General features: G+C 45.8%; 1 protein-coding gene across 1 annotated transcript in view; it reads right to left on the bottom strand.

The window, feature by feature from the left end:
- The window catches only part of map1aa (microtubule-associated protein 1Aa), a 127117-nt gene extending 107804 nt beyond the window's left edge, over positions 1-19313 (bottom strand). Inside the window, exons 1-2 of the mRNA XM_048520872.2 lie at positions 19053-19313; positions 3456-3557 (exon numbers count right to left, since the gene is read on the bottom strand). Of these exons, the coding sequence (XP_048376829.2) occupies positions 3456-3557; positions 19053-19263 (313 nt within the window). The 5' untranslated portion in view covers positions 19264-19313. The remainder of the gene's footprint in view (positions 1-3455; positions 3558-19052) is intronic.
- Between the last annotated feature and the right edge of the window lie 678 nt (positions 19314-19991).

Genomic DNA, 19991 nt, shown 5'->3' with positions numbered 1-19991 from the left:
GTTATTCCTGGATATTTCTATGTCAGGAGCAAGTTTTGTGATGGCCATATCCTGAATTGGCCACATCCAGATACGGTGTACAATCGTGGCCACTAAACCCGAACAAACGTAGGGATACGGCATGATACAGGGTTTATCAGAATGTGACCAGGGCTCCTAGACCTGGTGGAGACTTTGAACATAATTGAGGGGATGTACAGAGTTGCAGACACTCCAACCTCCAAAAACAACATACTGAACATCTGAGATAGTAGAAACTGCAGATGCTGGAGAACCTGAGATAACAAGGTGTAGAGCTGGATGAACACAGCAGGCCCAGCAGTGAGCAGGAAGACTGCCGTTTTGGGCCTAAACCTTCTTCAGAAAGTAAGAAATTTTCTGAAGGCGGCTCTAGGCCTGAAATGTCAGCCTTCCTGCTCCTCTGATACTGCTTGGCCTGCTGTGTTCATCCAACTCTACACCTAGTTATAGCTGAGCATCTGGGCTGAGACAGACACCGCAAAAGCTCTTTGGAGGGCTTACTGTCTAAGGCTCTCCGGCTGCAATAAACTGAGAGACTGGAAACTGCATTAAAAAAAAACTGACTGTTCGTTTGACGTGCACACATGTTATAATGTAAAATTGCATTAGACATTCAGACCCTCTACTATTGATGCTCAGTAGTAGCAGTATGTACTGTCTACAAATGCACTGTACTAACTCACTAAGGCTCCTTCGACAGAGCCTTCCAAATTCATAACCCACTTCCACCTAGAAGGACAGCAGCAGACGACATATGGGAACACCAACACCTGCAAATCCCCCTCCAAGCCACTCGCCATCCTGACTTGGAAATGGATCACCATTCCTTCGGCGGTCGCTGGGTCAAAATCCTGGTCCTTCCTTCCCAAGGGTACTGAGAGTCACCCACAGCTCACTACCATCTTCAAGGTAGGGAGGGGCAATAAATGCTTGCCCCGTGGTGCACATATCCCATGAATGATTAAAAACAAACTTATTTGCATTTATGTGGTGCATATCTATAAATTTTAAACCAATAAATTGTGTTTGTTGAGGAAAAATAAATGACATGCATAATAAAGACAAAGGGTGATAACCTGAGAGCACGAACAACGTGGGTTAGGGTAAGAAATGTGGTAGAATGAGGTGTCTCTCTCAATGTGGGAGAAACAGTCTTTTTACTCAGCTGCAGGTGCTGAAGCATGGCCCTCACTAGGGAGTAAGGAGCTGCCTAATAAGATGGTTATTTCCTGCTAACGACCTTATTGTCAACAAATCTCACCGTAACGTGCAGCTTCCTATCCTACCACCCCCCGCCAACAAAATTCTCAACACTCAGCAGGAACCTGGGGTACTCAGCTTGCTGCTTACGCCAAAGGGCCTCTGTGTTGGACTCCAGGCACGTGTCAGGGCACACTGCATTGGCACAGGACACTCACACTCTACATCCCTGAGCATTGGCAGCCAGTACAGGCCCCATGTGGTATGTCTCCTGTCCCTTTACAGGACACACTGCCCTGGTGACTTATTGTAACGCTGCAGCAAGGACAGTGCGCTCAGAGACACACCTCCAGCACACAGGCTAGTCACTTGCTTTCACAGTCTGAGCCCACCCAGATGCTCCCATTGCCTTGCCTTGCTGCACCTTGTGCATTCAGCCAGAGAGATCAAGCTGTACTGCTGGATCGTTTAGCATAGACACAAAGCAGGAAGATTAGTCAAGTCAAGGGAGATACCTTCCATCGTTGAGTCTACAAGATGTGATTTAAAACCCACAGGCTTGTGAAAGTTACCAATCTGCTGTCTTTGCACTACAATTTCCAAGAATTAAAAATAAATTATCTTTGGGATGCTGGAGAAACTGAAAAGGGACATTAAAACAGAAACATGTTGGCCTATTGCCTGAGATAACATGGTGTAGAGTTGGATGGACACAGCAGGCCAAGCAGCATCAGAGAAGCAGGAAGGCTGACGTTCTGAAGGTGGGTCTAGGCCCAGAATGTCAGCCTTCCGACTCCTCTAATGCTGCTTGGCCTGCTGTGTTCATCCAGCTCCACATCTTGTTATCTCAGATTCTCCAGCATCTGCAGTTCCTACTAGCCCTAAAAATAGCTATTAATATACGAAAAAAGAGGAAATTAAAGGTTGTCTGACTGGGAGTCCTATTGATCAGAGACTGATCAATTGAGCAAAGCGTCTCCTTCAAATTATCAGCTTCAGGCATGCTTGGTGATTTCTTGGTGCTGCTTTGAAGAGGAGTGTTGGATATTAAGTACCACATCTACACAGCATCAGATAGTCTCCTGACCCCACACAGTGCAGACTGCAAGTTTTGTTAACATTACTAGGGAAAGCATCTCTTGCACGCTGTCTTACTGTGACTTATTGATGCTTTCCCAGTGAATGTAGCCCACAAGTCTGCTTCACAATCAATACACTTCTATCGTGTGTTATTTTATGTACACCAATTGTCTCAAAATTGCACCTCTTCCCCCACCCCCCCCCCCCCCCCAGGCAGGTTTAATCTAGCATTTGTGGGATAAAAAAATAAATTGATTTAATCCACAAAGCGCACTTCATCAATAGCAGTGTCTTCACTTATTGTGTTTGCAGACGTCCTGCGTGGACTGCGGAGGTTCAAGAGGCAACTCGCCATCACAGGAGCTAGTAAGGGTGAGCAACAAATGCTGGCTCAGCCAGTGACACCCACAAAATAAACTTCAAATACTAGATTAGAGGGTAATAAGTGTTCCTGGAATTCACTACTGAACTCCTGCGGCCAGCTCCGTTCATAGCCACTGGGTCGAAATCCTAGCACTCCCTCACGGATAACATTGTACGCGTCCCTACACACCCACGGACTGCAACGGTTCAAGGAAGCAGCTCAGAACCACCTTCCCGGGGCAGTTAGGGATGGGCAATAAAACCAACCATGCTCTTACTTGAGGAAGGAATATTACTGTTTAAAACAAATGGGTTAACGCTATACCGGAATAATGCTCAAAGGGAGTTCACATCAACACATTTGACAAAACACTCCAGGAAGAGATTTTTTCAAAAAATCTTTTAAATTATTAGCGTTGCTATGACGACAACCACGTAACCTAAATCTTGAAATAAGTGTGACGTTAATTTTACATTTGTTTTTAAAATAAAATCTCAAAATTAGCATCTTAATGTCTGCGCTTCTAAATTAGCAAACAGTAATTCCAGATTCTATCGAAGGTGCTAAATTCATTCTTACAGTTTAACAGCGTAATCTCTTTACTGAGAAAGCAGCAAGGTTTGGGGGGGGGGGGGGGGGGGGGGGGAAAGAGTTCTCAAACTACTTACTGTAGCGAACCAGCGGCTCCAAGTCAGCATTTAGGATCTCCTCCCTGACCTAGTTGTGAACGTGCTGACCTGGGGCCTGAAGTGGGCTCGGGAGTAGGGAGAGGGGGGTTGCATAACCTCACCTCGGGTCTCGGCGGAGAATTGGGCCGAATGCCTGGTCACGAAGAGCCGCAGCTGTTGGTCGAGGTTGAAAGATGTGAGGTCGACATCCCAGGATCGGAGTCCTGTTTTTTTTGGGGGGGGAGAGAAGAGACAAACAGACCGTCAGTTACTCGCTCCCGAGTTAGACACAGCAATGAAGCCAATCCACGGCCATTCTTTTTCACACAGAGAAAGGACAACTCTAACATTGTTGGACGACCACCCACCCATGATAATCATTGAGTTCCGGGGCGGGGCGCGAAGGACAGTCAGAGGCCCCCTGCAGAGCATCCTACACAGACCACTACACTTCCCTACCATTTCACCATCCCTGGACACCATGTGCAATTCCCACGGCCAATCCATCCAACCTGTAGATTTTTAGACTGTGGGAGGAAACCCGCACAGACACGGGGAGAACGTGCAGTCGGCCGAGGGTGGAACTGAAGCCGTGTCCCTGGCGCTAATTCCTAACCGCCGAATCACACAGCAGAGCCGGAGTGCTGGTGAAAAGGGCCTTCTGGGTCAGCCCCTATAATTGCAACCCCCAAGCTGGCTCGGACTTCTGTTGTGTGAGTGATAATGGGAACTGCAGATGCTGGAGAATCCGAGATAACAAAGTGTGAAGCTGGATGAACACAGCAGGCCAAGCAGCATCTCAGGAGCACAAAAGCTGACATTTTGGGCCTAGACTCTTCATCAGAAACGGGGGATAGGGAGAGGGTTCTGAAATAAATAGGAAGAGAGAGGGAGGCCATTTCCCGTGATAATAAAATGTGAGGCTGGATGAACACAGCAGGCCAAGCGGCATCTCAGGAGCACAAAAGCTGACGTTTCGGGCCTAGACCCTTCAATCAGAGGTCTAGGCCCGAAACGTCAGCTCTTGTGCTCCTGAGATGCTGCTGGGTAGACCCTTCATCAGAGGTCTAGGCCCGAAACGTCAGCTTTTGTGCTCCTGAGATGCTGCTGGGCCTGCTGTGTTCATCCAGCCTCACATTTCGGACTTCCGTTGTATTGGTTTTGTGGGATCTTGCTGTGCTTAAGTTACTGCCTACACAAGCACAATCCCAGAACCCTAGGATAATTCTACACCAAAACCTAACTCCCACCCCCTGTAGGTGCCCAATCCACCTACCACATCTGGCCAACTGGACATACACAATTTTACCCCGCTGTATCTCACGGCAGAAACAGCCTGACCTAGACCCCCACCCCAGGATGCAGATAGATGTCGTGAGTGAGAAAGGGGCTGTAGTTAGGTTTGGGGGTCTGGAGCTGGGACACAGCGAAAGGCGTTATCCTGTGACCAGGCTTTCCTTTTTAATTCAGCCGCGAGTGCCAGCAGGACCGGTCACTAATTGTATCAGAGATAATAGGAACTGCAGACGCTGGAGAATCCAAGATAACAAAGTCTGAAGCTGGATGAACACAGCAGGCCAAGCAGCATCTCAGGAGCACTCTGATGAAGGGTCTAGGCCCGAAACGTCAGCTTTTGTGCTCCTGAGATGCTGTTTGGCCTGCTGTGTTCATCCAGCCTCACACTTTGTTATCCGGTCACTAATTGCTCAGTTTACATAGCTCACTTGGCCATTTCTGAGCTGGTTAAGTATCATTCAGTGAGGCACAGGCAGGTAGCGAGACTAGACTTGCTCCCCCCGGTGAACCGAGCCTCTATAACAATCTAGTAAATATTCCTCACAAGACTATCATTAATTCCAGGCTTGTTAATTAACCAATTTTAAATTCGGAGAACTGCCGTGATGGGGGTTGAACTCTTGTTTACAAGGCACGAGGGCCTGGCTTTAGTTTATTGATCCAGTAACGTTGCCGTATGCTGTGGTGTTGAATGTCCTGGGCAAGTGACAGGCAGACAATAGGAACAATATACTGCAGAGGCTGGAGGTCACAGCGGTTCAGGCAGTGCCCATGGACAGAGGCCAAGCTAACGTTTGGATGCTGCTTGAACCACAAACGCACAGCATTTTTGTGCTTTCAGACAATTGACTGATGCCTTCAGTGCGCTAATAGCTTTGACCCCATTCCCTGTTTAGGTGCGGGTGTTTGTGGGGGGGAACTGGGGATGGGGATTATCCTCAAAACAGGAATAAGAGTATTGGTGGGGTGGGGGGGGGTGGTGTGGCATTAGCTCTCAGCTGACGTGGACCTGCTCTCTGCAGCTGTCAGGTTGCGAATCAGGAGAGTCCCAGGATCAGTTTCCCCATCGATCTAACATCCGCTTGATGGTGTCGCCTGTCACTATCAAGCAGCTTCTTGTGAGGTGGGACCTCCTTTTCTGTGCCAAATGCCCCCGACACTGGCATTGCTGCCTGGCCAGGGAAGAGACGCGCAGTCATACTACAGCAATGCCTCTGTTTAACTGACTACGTGTTTGCTCACAGAGCTGGCCAACAGCTTACCTCTGTAATATCACCCAGTGCCAAAAGCTGCATTCCTACTGCTATCAGTCAGGCTTCCTGTTTATTTTTGCTGAGTCACTGTTGGGCGCACAGGCAGATGCTCGCCAAACCTTCCTGAACCTTATCTCACAGCACGCTGCATACACAGAAGGGAAATGGCTTCAAATGTTACTCCAAAGACTCTAAAACAAAATCCCAGCACAGTAGTAAGGGAGTGCTGCTCTGCCAGACGTGCTATCTGTCGACTGGAACACCAAATTGAGGTTCTATGTATTTGCTTAGGGAGATTATTTGAAAAAAATCCCATGGTATTAATTTGATGGAGAGTTCTATTTGGTGTCCTAGCCAACATTAATACCTCAATTAACATCAGTATAAACCAGACTATTTGGTGTTAGTTGTGGGATCTTGATGTGCAGGTGTTGGCTGCCACGTTTCCTGTTTTTTTCCCCCCTCATACTTCAAAAGGCACACCATCAGCTGCAAAGCACTTGGGATGTCCTGCAGCTGGGAATGGTGCCATATATATCCAAGCCTTTCTTAGTTGGCACACTCCGGCGCCATGTGATAACTACTGTGTTTAAGGTGTACCTGAAGGGAGATGACAACATTGAGGAGACAGCGCGGGATGAAAATGTTTGATGATATAGGCAGCCAGCAGAAGGAGCCTAAACTGAATGCGGACGTTCAGTTGGTAGATTCAACAACAACCACTGCATTTAAATAGCAGCTTCAATGCAGTACAATAACACTGGGAGTGTTTTCAGACAAAACAGGCAGATAACCAAAAGTCTCGTCAAAGACATCGATTTAAGGAACACCTTAAAGGAGGGAGGGGCTGGAGAGAGCGAGAGAGATTTGGAATTCCAGGGATTGGGACCCCAGGCAGCTAAATGCTGCCATTAGTGGAATAATGGGAATTAGGGGGTTGTGAAGCTGGAGACCCAGCGAGGAGTCAGGGGCCATGAAAGGATTGGAAAACAAAGATGCGAAATTTAAAATTGAAGCACTACCAGACTGGGATGTAGTAAGTAGACCAGCGAACACGGTGCCTGGATGAGATTGTCAACATAATATATCACTGAAACGAAACAACCCTTTGCAAAGTCAGCTGATTCTCAACAATTACATTCTGATAATGTGAACAACAAAGAGGAATGTTAGAAACTGCAGCCCTCCTTACGATTACGGGCCCCTACAACTTGGGATTCTGTTGCCCACTGACCATTCATTGTCCTTCAATTTGCTGTGGCCTACTCTTGCGCCCACCTCGGGGGAAGGGTGGTCAGCTGACATCTTTTTGAGTCCTTATTTCAGAGACAGCAATGGGCACCGTGGGGCTAAATCTGAGTCATTTCAAGAGTGCATCCATTCTCAGAGTACACACCCCTTACTGTTATTTCGTGGGGGGTGGGCACTGGAATGGCTGGGCAGACTGGGCTTGTTTCTGCCAGAGTTTAGAGGAGTGAGGAGATTGAAGTACTTGAGATCCTGAATGGTCTGGATGAGGAGGATGTGGAAAGGATCCTTCATTTAATGGATAAATCCGGAAACAAAAGGCGGCATTTAATAATTAGGGAAGACTTTTTAGGACAGAGCTAGAAATCCCACTCCCACATGCTGCGCATCTTTGGAACTCCCTACCTCAGGAAATGGTGGAAGTTGGACCATTGGATATTTTTTAAGGTGGAGATGGATAGCTTCTCATTGGGCAGGGGAATCAAAGGTTATCATTGGATAGAAAGTGTAGTGATTGTAACAAGGTCAGCTGTGAGATCCCTGATTAGAGCTGATTGTTAGTCTCATCCAATCAGGGAGCCCTGGCTCACAGATATGAACAGGAGTGTCAGGGACTGCTCTCTCACTCAGATTGATCAGTGTCAAGGATGCTCCACGTGTACGTAAAGGGGCGATTGCTGACAGGCTCAATGGCCTTCTTCAGCATCTGCAGTTCCCATTATCACTGCCTCTGGAGTCGGTTCAGTGTGGGATTCGCAAATCGAAACACAAACACAAACGGCTCGAGGGACCACGTGGCATTTTCCTGTCCCTGATGTGTACCTTTCTATCAAAGAAAAGAATAGAGGTAGCTAGGTTATATTTATTGTTTCTCGTGTAGCTAGCTCCAGTTAATCTCACTTGAAAAGCTAATCCCAAAGATACGGATCTGGAGGCACGTGTCGGCCCAGACTGGCTAAGGATGGTAGTTTTCCTTCCTCGGGGGAACATTAAGCGAACCAATTGTATTTTTTAAAAAAACAATAATCCTTTATTGAATTGGATTCCGGGTATGTTTTGAGCCCAGGTCCTCTGGCTTAATGGCTCTGGAACATGAGGACTGCAGCAGCAGATGGGTATAAACGCTTGGTGTCGCTACAATTCTTAATTGCAGCAAAAATACGAAAGCTTTTTTTGTACAGTGGCTGCATCAAGCAGACAGAATGGGAGCAGCTGAAATCGATTGTTCCACTGCCTTCAGCATCTGCCCTTGCACTCGATAATCTCTCAGCACGGAATGATAATAATAAAAAAAACAAGGCGAGAGGGAGGGGATCTGACTGCAGAATGACATTGTACCACATCCAAGCTCAGTCTGGGGTTGGTGCAGACTTCCTTTTCCTCTGGAGTTTGGCAGACAGCACATGGTTACTGCGGAGAGAGGTGGGCAGACACACTGCACCAGCGGCTGGCTCGTTCTCCCTGTCCTGAGGGGACTGTCTCCTGCTGGGGGAAACGTGGTATTTCACTGATCTCACCTTCGCCCCCCCCCCCCCCGCCACCCAAAACTAAAACACACCAACCGCTCCCCTTCAGTACCACTGAAAATTATTTTTATAGTTTAAATTATTTTAATCCTAACTTTTGAAGGGCAGTTTAATTTTCTTCTCGCGGTTTTAGAGATAGTTACTAAACTCTACAAAGTCCAGTAGCTCGTTATTTTCTCTGCCCGCAGAACAAAGTATTTCATATGTGCATTGTACTAGTGCCATTAATGCTATTCAACTGTGAGAGGCATTGCAACCAACCTGGTATTCCAACGCGCCCACCCCCCACAAACCGCCAAATTAAAGCATGCACCTTTTCCAGCAGGGGTCACTAACCAGTAGCAAAAAAAATGAGACCTCTTCCCCCTCTAAGTCACTGGTTGTGAGGTTTACTCTAGTCCTTGCCTCAGAGTTAGTCACGGATCAGTGCACTGGGACAATAGACAATAGGTGCAGGAGTAGACCATTCGGCTCTTCAAGCCAGCCCACCATTCATTATGATCATGGCTGATCATCCACAATCAGTATAATAAAATGTGAGGCTGGATGAACACAGCAGGCCAAGCAGCATCTCAGGAGCACAAAAGCTGACGTTTCGGGCCTAGACCCTTCATCAGAGAGGGGGATGGGGGGAGGGAACTGGAATAAATAGGGAGAGAGGGAGAGGTGGACCGAAGATGGAGAGAAAAGAAGATAGGTGGAGAGAGTATAGGTGGGGAGGTAGGGAAGGGATAGGTCAGTCCAGGGAAGACGGACAGGTCAAGGAGGTGGGATGAGGTTAGTAGGTAGATGGGGGTGCGGCTTGGGGTGGGAGGAAGGGATGGGTGAGAGGAAGAACAGGTTAGGGAGGCAGAGACAGGTTGGACTGGTTTTGGGATGCAGTGGGTGGAGGGGAAGAGTTGGGCTGGTGTGTGGTGCAGTGGGGGGAGGGGACGAACTGGGCTGGTTTAGGGATGCAGTTGGGGAAGGGGAGATTTTGAAACTGGTGAAGTCCACATTGATACCATTAGGCTGCACAGTTCCCAGGCGGAATATGAGTTGCTGTTCCTGCAACCTACGGGTGGCATCATTGTGGCACTGCAGGAGGCCCATGCTGGACATGTCATCTAAAGAATGGGAGGGGGAGTGGAAATGGTTTGCGACTGGGAGGTGCAGTTGTTTGTTGCGAACTGAGCGGAGGTGTTCTGCAAAGCGGTCTCCAAGCCTCCGCTTGGTTTCCCCAATGTAGAGGAAGCCACACCGGGTACGGTGGATGCAGTATACCACATTGGCAGATGTGCAGGTGAACCTCTGCTTAATGTGAAATGTCATCTTGGGGCCTGGGATGGGGTGAGGGAGGAGGTGTGGGGGCAAGTGTAGCATTTCCTGCGGTTGCAGGGGAAGGTGCCGGGTGTGGTGGGGTTGGAGGGCAGTGTGGAGCGAACAAGGGAGTCACGGAGAGAGTGGTCTCTCCGGAAAGCAGACAGGGGGTGGCCATGGGCACCCGCATGGGCCCCAGCTATGCCTGCCTCTTTGTAGGTTACGTGGAACAGTCCCTCTTCCGCGCCTACACAGGCCCCAAACCCCACCTCTTCCTCCATTACATTGATGACTGTATCGGCGCCGCCTCTTGTTCCCCAGAGGAGCTCGAACAGTTCATCCACTTCACCAACACCTTCCACCCCAACCTTCAGTTCACCTGGGCCATCTCCAGCACATCCCTCACCTTCCTGGACCTCTCAGTCTCCATCTCAGGCAACCAGCTAGAAACTGATGTCCATTTCAAGCCCACCGACTCCCACAGCTACCTAGAATACACCTCCTCCCACCCACCCTCCTGCAAAAATTCCATCCCCTATTCCCAATTCCTCCGCCTCCGCCGCATCTGCTCCCACGATAAGACATTCCACTCCCGCACATCCCAGATGTCCTCGTTCTTCAAGGACCGCAACTTTCCCCCCCACAGTGATCTAGAACGCCCTTGACCACGTCTCCCGCATTTCCCGCAACACATCCCTCACACCCCGCCCCCGCCACAACCGCCCAAAGAGGATCTCCCTCGTTCTCACACACCACCCCACCAACCTCCGGATACAACGCATCATCCTCCGACACTTCCGCCATCTACAATCCGACCCCTCCACCCAAGAAACCATTATCTCTCATCCACAATCAGTAGCCTGTTCCTGCCTTATCCCCGTAACCCTGATTCCATTATCTTTAAGAGCTCAATCCATCTCTTTCTTGAAAGTATCCAGAGACTTGGCCTCCACTGCCTTCTGGGGCAGAGCATTCCATATATCCACCACTCTCTGGGTGAAGAAGTTTCTCCTCAACCCTGTTCTAAATGGTCTACCCCTTATTTTTAAACTGTGTCCTCTGGTTTTGGACTCACCCATCAGTGGAAACATGATTCCTGCCTCCAGACTGTCCAATCCCTTAATAATCTTATACGCCTCAATCAGATCCCCTCTCATCCTTCTAAACTCGTGTATACAAGGCCAGTCGCTCCAATCTTTCAACGTATGATAGTCCCGCCATTCCAGGAATTGACCTCATGAACCTACGCTGCACTCCCTCAATAGCCAGAATGTCCTTCCTCAAATTTGGAGACCAAAACTTCACACAATACTCCAGGTGCGATCTCACCAGGGACCTGTACAGCTGCAGAAGGACCTCTTTGCTCCTATACTCAATTTCTCTTGTTATGAAGGCCAGCATGCCATTAGCTTTCTTCACTGCCTGCTGTACCTGCATGCTTGCTTTCATTGGCTGATGTACAAGAACACCTAGATCTCATTTTACTTCCCCTTTACCTAACTTGGCTCCATTAGATAGTAATCTGCCTTCCTGCTCTTGCCACCAAAGTGGATAAACACACATTTATCCACATTAAGCTGCATCTGCCATGCATCCGTCCAATCACCTGTTCAAGTCACCCTGTATTCTCATAACATCTTCCTCACATTTCACCCTGCCACCCAGCTTTGTGTCATCGGCAAATTTGCTAATTTTACTTTTAATGCCTTCATCTACATCATTTATATATATCGTAAACAGCTATGGCCCCAGCACCAAACCTTGTGGTACCCCACTGGTCACTGCCTGCCATTCCAAAAGGGACCCGTTTATCACTAATCTTTGCTTCCTCTCAGACAGCCAATTTTCAATCCAAGTCAGTATTTTTCCCCCAGTATCATGTGCCCTAATTTTGCTCACTAATCTCCTATGTGGGACTTTATCAAAGTCTGAAAGTCCAGGTACACTACATCCACTGGCTCTCCCTTCATAGTTACATCCTCAAAAAATTTCAGAAGATTAGTCAAGCACGATTTTCCCTTCATAAATCCATGCTGACTCTGACCTATCCTGTCAACAGAGTGAGCAAGGTAGAGACAGCACCTCACCCCCACCCCCACAGGCAGAAACTGCTAGGTTGTTGTCTCTGGTATTGTGAAATTGGAAATTGCAGTGCAACACTGGCCAATCATTTCACTGGGGTGTCGTGGATAGCACACTAACAATGTAAGTGTTAAGTTTTCAAAATGTAGTTGAGAGAATTGACTGAAATTCCAGAAAGGATGCAATGGAATGTGCACAGACGGATGTGTACATAGCGCCTGAGCAGAACAGCCAAGGAATTTTGTTTCTGAATGATGTTGCAATGTAGAAAATGCAGTGGCTAATTTGCTCATCAGAGAGGCAGCTTGAGATTAGTGATATTTCCACAAGATCTGTACTGGATCACAGCATTTCAAACAATGCATAATGTGAGTAGGCTGAAGGAAGACAGACCTGTGTATCAAAATCTGCTGACGACGCTAAGTGGCACGGTAAGTAATATGAATGGGAACAGAAAGTTGCTAAGGGGCATCGATAGATCAATCAAGTGGGCAAAACAATTGTAAATAGAGTCATGTGGAAAATGTGAGCTCATCCACTTTTGGACTCAAGAATGATGAGCCAGAATATATTTTGTTTAAACCGTTGGAAACCGCAGAAGCGCAGAGGTTTTGGGTTCACGGATAGATATTGTGGCAAATTAGCAGACAGATATCAAATCTAATAAAACAGGCGATTATATGAAGTTCTAGTTGACTTCACCTGGAGTAATCGTGCTCAGTTTGGAGCACCCCAGGGAGGCTGTATTGGTCTGTGAGGCACAAATTCTCTAGAATTATTCCAAAGCTGGAAAATCTAGTTGTGATGTTTAAAATGCTGAATGGATATGTTAGAGCTTAAGATAGTTAATTACATGTAGATTTGAACTTGTCTAAGTATTGAATACTGACAATACTGGGACAAAGGAAACAGGAAGGAAATTGAAACTGGAGTATGGCAACCACAAACAGAATAAAACCATTCCTGTGGATACCATCTTGATAACATCAGAAATATTAGTCAGACATAAAATGGACATTGAGCTAAAGACATTAGACAAAACCGTAGCATTGGAGGTTAAGAATAATGGAGAGAATTGTAGAGGGTTGTAAGTTAGGGGAACATATTCAACATGGGACTGAAATCAAGAGGTTCATTACCAATAACTATTTGAATGGTTACTTTAAATAAATGATGCTAATAAAGTGCTTCAATTAAATTATGCTAATGATGCGTAATGAATTTATGCTAATAAGCATATGACAATGAAATTATGCAAATGGTTGCAGGAGGACATCATTAACCCACCAATTATTGTACCACTTTCCAGCGATTACTCCATTTCTTAGCTATGCGCCATCAGGGAAGTGCTAAAGCTGACAAACACTTCAGAACAATATTACCTACATTTGCTTAAAATCTGTTGACGTAATTCTGAGCAATGGGGCTCCCCAGTTATCTTTTCTTCCCTCACAGGTCCCTCTTATAGAGTCAAGTTTTGCAGTTCACTAACTTTCACTGTTGTTTTCTTCACAAGGGTGACACCACATGCCCACTGTGACTTGGTGTTTGCATGATGTAGACCAGATCCACAGGCTAAGGTTCAAATCCATCTTACCATCTGTCCTCAGTTAGAATCAAAGAATAGAACAGCACAGGAGAAGGCTATTTGGCTATTTTGAACAATTACTTCCAGTTCCTCATGCTTCTCACTACATCTTTGCATTTCTTTTGGAAAACTGCTGTTGAATTTGAATGCATCAGCCTATCAGGCAATGCATTGTACTACTTATTGAACAAACTAATTCCACCTTTGGTCTTTATTTGCCAGTCACCTTAAACTAAACATTTTGATTCTCAACCACATAGCCATTGGAAATTCTGCCATAGTTGTTAGTCTCATTTGGATGTTTTGGTTCAGAATTGCTGTGACACTCTTTACCCTCCTGGCTTTGTGGTGCATTAACATTCATCCCAGTTCATCTAATGTTTACAGAGTTCCAAACTCAAGTTAAGATGAACAAGGTTAATTTAACTGAAAGGGTTTATCCCTTATGGCCTTTCCATTAACCCATCCCATTGTCCAGAGTCTGAACTTCTGTAATATCTCATCCAACAGATTATTTCCACACAGTCACTGTCTTTCAGTGAGAATAATCTTCAAGGATCCACTTTAAGTTGACTTCTGAGTCTGATGTAAATTTTCATGCTCTCCTTTTGAGCCATCACTGTTGCTATGCCCTGTTATGCTTAGGATTTTCTTTTTGGTTGATGAATTGGGTGTTATGTAAGTATTATTTGTTCTTTCAATTGCCTATTTATTTATAAATGCACTGATCAGTGCAAAGCAATATCTTGGTGTGGTGCCGAATCTAAAGATGACAGGGTTTTGTTTCAATGTACCACGCTTCTGAATGTGTTACTTGTGACTTCAGGGCTTTGATCGAACTCTTTCCCAGAGGCTGTGCTTATGTATCGAGTTTCCTCTCTAAATCTCATTTGCCTGCAATGCAGGATAATTGGATCCCTATTAAAAGGACCAAGAACGTACAGCCAAGTTCTAAAAAAAGACAGACGCTATGAAGTGATACACTTTATTTCTCTCCTTCACCTCCAGTCCATTAAATTAGTCAGGGTTGAATAACATGCGCAAAATATTGAGTCACTCTGACATTCTGCTGAAGTGGACACAACTTTGCCAAAGGGTGAAATGGACAGTCAAAATCACATTTTATCATGTCAGGGTAATTCTAATTAGACCCAATTTAATGCAATGCTCCTGGGATTAGCTTTCTATTTTTACGCCATTCATTCTACATAACACTTGTTCATGTGAAGTGTTTGTGCTGTACGGGACAGTCAGATTCATTGTGAACATTGTCCATCTGGGAGGTGACATCAGGGAGAATTCTTGTACCCTACGTTGAACTAGAGCAATGAATTATCTATGTCACAATTGAGAAGGCAACATCTCAGCTGGAAGATGGCATTCCCTCGGTACTACCTTTCTGTTAACTTTGATCTTTTGCTCAAGCCTCTGGAGTGGGAACCTCTGACTAAGAGTCAAGTGCCTTGGCTGACTCAATGTGCACTGAGGATTGAGCCTGCCTGGTCTGTTTAGCTAAATGTCACAGGGTTATTGTCCATTCCAAGAGGGACAAATCATGGCTCAATGTCTTAATAGTGCTACTCATTACTAGTTCCTCCCTAATAGTTCCAGACACAAAGATCACAGTTGCAATATAGAACTAAACTGGTGCACAATTCAATGCACACAAAATGCACCTCACGGGGCTGCACTGAATTTTTAAATTATTGATAGAAATTTCAGTGAGGGACCAATGTCCCTTAAAGAAGGTTACAAAAATAATTCTGAATAAGAGGAAAAATGGTGGTTAGGTAAGTTTTGAACTAATGCAATAAGGCTGCTGCCTCCAATAATCAGCCGTTGTTACTCATATGAATCAGACTTTAAAACGTCAGTTCAAATCCAACCCCAGAGACTTTCTTCAGTTCATGCAGGCTGATTCACCTGGTATAAAAGAAAAACACTGCAGATGCTGGAAATCTAAAATGAAGTAAAAACAGGGAATGTTGGAGAAACCCAACAAGTCTGACAGCATCTGTGGAGAGAAAAAAAGTTACCATTTCAGTCCAGTTCTGTAGAAAGGTCATCCTGGACTTGAAACATTAACTATTTCTCTCCACAGACACAACCACACCTGCTGAGTTTCTCCAGCATTCTCTGATTTTCCTGGTGCTGCCTCTCAGATGAGATGTTAATTTTTTAGGCCCCCATTTGATGTCTCATGGGGATGTCAAAGATACCATGGTCATGGTTTGAGGACAAACAGGAGCTCACCATAATACATCAACTAATACTCATCCTTAACCAAACGTCATTCAAACTGATGATCTGGTTGTTATCATATCATTGTTCGCACATGTTGGCAGCCAAATTTCCTACGTTACGACAGGGACTGCACCTCAAAAGGACTTTACTACTCAGGTGAATTTGACGCATTGAGGAAGGCACTACATAAATGCATTCTTCTCTTTTCTTTAGTAATAGCCACAAATATTAAATGTTGGAAAAAGGGTGTCTCTGTCAGAACGCCACTGTTCTTTTTGGAAGTAAGGATTAATCACTGGCAGCAACCCCCGAACGTGTGGTGGGGTGGCACTGAGTGTACATCAGTTTCAGGAGTCAGCAAACCCCACTTTCCTGACTGGGTTTGGACAATGCAGCAGGAAGCAGCCTGGCCTGCCAAGTAGCAAACACTGACAAAACCAAGTCAGGGATGGTGCAGACCAACTGGCCCAAGTGGGGAGTTATTGGCCTCGTTGTGTTATCACTGAACTACTCCAGGGAACCAAGCAATGGTTTGGGGAAATCTGGGTTCAAATCTTGCCACAGCAGATGGTGGGAGTTCAATTCAATATATTTTTTAAAATCTGGAATTAAGAGTCTAATGAACAGGACTCCATTGTCAATTGTATGAAAAACCCATCTGGTTTGCTAATGACCTTTAGGGAAGGAAACTGTTGTCCTCATCTGATCTGGCCAACATGTAACTCCAGATTTATATCTGTGGTTGACTTTTAACTGCCCTCTAGAAAACTAGGGATGGGCAATAAATGTTGGCCCAGCAAGTGATGTCCTCATTTTGTGAATTTTTTTTAAAAAAAGCCTGGATTCTTATGGGGAATGTTGCAAATTCCGTGGGTGAAATGCCATGTTGGTTGATTGAAGACAAGATGATTGTAACCCCATATCATCTCGATCTTTGACTTTCAGTGTTTCACACTGGATTTTTAAGATGCCTTGATGTTTATCCTCACACAAATGCTGCAGAAAGCTCTGTGAGCCAGTCACAATGTAGCTCTTGTCTTCTGCTCAACATTGTTCTTTAACTGGTCAGTGTTCTCTGATAAGCCCAACACAGATAAAACTGTATTTTTTGGAAGTGCAGTTGAGACAAGTTATTCAATGTTTTGTTACAGATCTCCCACAACACAATTACTGACTCAGACTGACAGATGGAGCTGCAGATATGTTCAAGAGATTGTGCCCCTCCTGCAATGGATAAGGGAATGAGAGAACTCAGTATTTTCATATCAGGCTTGTGCCAGTGGTATTAAAGTGCAGCTTGCACAGTTTGCTGGGCCCCAAACTCTGGAATTCTCCCACTCTGATAGAACAGATTTAAAGGGGCTGAATAGACTCCTCCTTCTCCCCACCTTGGCTGCAGTTGGCAGGTCTGGTGTACAAGGGTTGTCCTGATGACACCACAAAGAATTCACAGCCCTGAATGCCAAGAAACGCAGTTTCTATCAACACTGACATATTCCTTCCTTAAGCCCTCTTATAGAGGCTGGGTCAGATTGTTCATTACCTTGGCATCTACATGCACTTAAATTTTCACATGTGAATGGATTGTTACCTTGTATGATTTCTTCCATTATGGAGAAGGTGCTTGTGCTCTGCACAGCATACAACAGGTTGCTGCATGAGCTGCAATTCCATGCAGCTTAGAGGGGTCACTGACATCCTAATTAACTCTGAGCTAATCATCTGACTCAATATCCTATCCATCACCATGCTCATTTCTACCTCTGTGGCATTGCTCAGACATCTGCCAACAAGTCTTGTTAAACCAGCAGCCTTGTGCTTACCGACCTGCACTGACTCAATTTTTGAGCCTTTTCTGGTCCCTTTCTCAATAATTCCCTCCAGCTCTATAACCCAGGATCCTCTAGTTCTGGCCTCTTGCAAGCTTGGAGGGCTGAACAGCCTATTCTTGCTTGTTAATCCCGGAGACTCCCTACTTTTATGCTCATTTAAGATATACCTCTTTAATTGAGCTTTAGGGCACCTCCCTAATATGTCCTTAAATGACACCATGTCAAATTATGTGTGATGAAGCATAGGGGAAATTTTATCCCTAGGATTTGGAACATGGGTTATGTCTCTCTCTTCAAATCCCAGAATATTAACACAGCCCCATGTGGGCCCTGCACGTATTAACCTGCTCCCGGGAGAGCCTGCCAATACTGACAGACTCCCACGTGAATACAGAGGTATTCTCTGGGACCTCTTGAAATACCAACATATTGCAGCAAATAGCAACATACACCCTGGGACCCTTGAAAATAGTGCTGCACATATTCTGACTCCTTCCCCAACTTGCAAAAGTCAGCGACCAAGGCCCAGAGGGAAAGCAGTTGAAATAAGATTATAAACAAGTTTGAGAACAGGATGAACACAGCAGGCCAGGCAGCAGCGGAGGAGCAGGGAAGCTGACGTTTCCGGTCTAGACCCTTCTTCAGATCTATCACTATCTCAGTTGAAATAAGTTTTTTTTATTAATTAGGAAACAGCTGTTAGAAGGTTCTGGTGACCAACACATCCAGGAACCTTATGGTAAATGGTGAGATATGTTGTGATTTAGCGTGCACAATATTCAAATCCTAAAGCCACGTGTAGCAGGACTGGAGTTACGGTTCTTGTGGTGCAGTGGTAGGGTCGCTACCTGGGTGGCCAGAAACTCCGGGTTCAAGTCCCATCTACTCCAGAGATGTTCAGTTGTATCATAATACATGTTGATTAAAAATAGCGGGGGTACCTTCATACTTTGAAACGCTTCAGTGATTTCAAGAGAGTTAGCAAACCTCCGCAACATTTCTCCAGAAAATGTCGCTCAAAGACAATGCTGGAAGGAGGAACAGGCGGCTGAAAAAGAGGAAGGGACGGAAGCTGCACCGCCTTCAACATCGTGGTGATGGGGAAAAAGAAGTTGAACTGTCACCAAAAAGTGAAAAATAATCTTATTTCAGCAAAACTTTCTATTTGCAACACGCTGGGATTAAGTGGCTGCCATTTAAATTGCATTGAAATAGCTTACAGGCAATAGAAATATTTTGATCTTCGAAACAAAATAGAATGCAGTTCGCCCAGTTCCAGACAGGTTCCGGTTGGAGCATTATCTTAATCATTTAATCCTTTCTTATTTTATTACTTGGGCGGTCTCCTCACCTTGTTCAACGTGGAGAATTGCTGATCTCAGTTGACTATCTGTGGCGATTTCTCCAACGACAATCAGAACGGAGTAAGTGTGCAGGTTGCACGGCGCTGGGGACTGCGGTCGCTGTCCGTGGTGCTGAACCTGATCCGGGGACTGCTCGGCCGCCGCCGCTCGCTGCTCCGGGGCAGCGGGGAGCATCGCTTCCCCGGCCGCCGTCGCCATCGCAACCACGCCAATCAAATCGCCAACACAACTACACCCTCTCCATCCACTCACACCTCCCAGAGCCTTCTTAAACAAGCTGAGACCCCGCTGGATTGGCTTGGGATCTTGACTGACATTCGGATGATGTCAACTGGGGCCAATCCCGAACGTCAGGAGCAGACGAAAGGTGGGATTTTAGGGAAGGGGTAGGCGAACTTACTAGAGAGAGAAGAGCACAACGCTTTTTTCAAAAAAAATTCTGCGACAGTGCAAGACTGGGCTGAAAATGGTGCAGTGTACGCGTGTATGGTGTTTTGCAACCATTCTATTCTACATCTTCGCATTAAAATCTATTGCAAATAAAACATTGTCAGTACAACAAAAAGCCTGGGTTGGATTGCAAGTTTTGGAGGTGATTAGGTCCCACATCCAATGTGCAGAGACAGTTAGTGTAGGATACATCAGATAGAGTGGCAAACCTGCATCATTTTATACCACTGAACGCTGTCCATTCCTTCATGCAGCAAACTACAAGGCATGGTGCATAGACCCCTCGCCCACGATAGAGGCTGAAGGGACCAAAAGGCTGAAATTGAAATAGATAATGCTGCAAATTGTAATGGCCAAGAGAGGAGTTCACAGATTCACACTATGTTTTAATCGGAATTAATAGAGGAGCATCGTTCACGTTGAGGATGTTAACCTGTGTCTACTTCAGAAGATACCTAACCAGCCATTCATTTCCA

Source organism: Stegostoma tigrinum, chromosome 36, assembly GCF_030684315.1.
Source record: "Stegostoma tigrinum isolate sSteTig4 chromosome 36, sSteTig4.hap1, whole genome shotgun sequence".
Lineage (NCBI taxonomy): Eukaryota > Metazoa > Chordata > Chondrichthyes > Orectolobiformes > Stegostomatidae > Stegostoma > Stegostoma tigrinum.
Note: the sequence above shows the minus strand (reverse complement) of the source record. Positions and strands in the feature narration are given on the sequence as shown.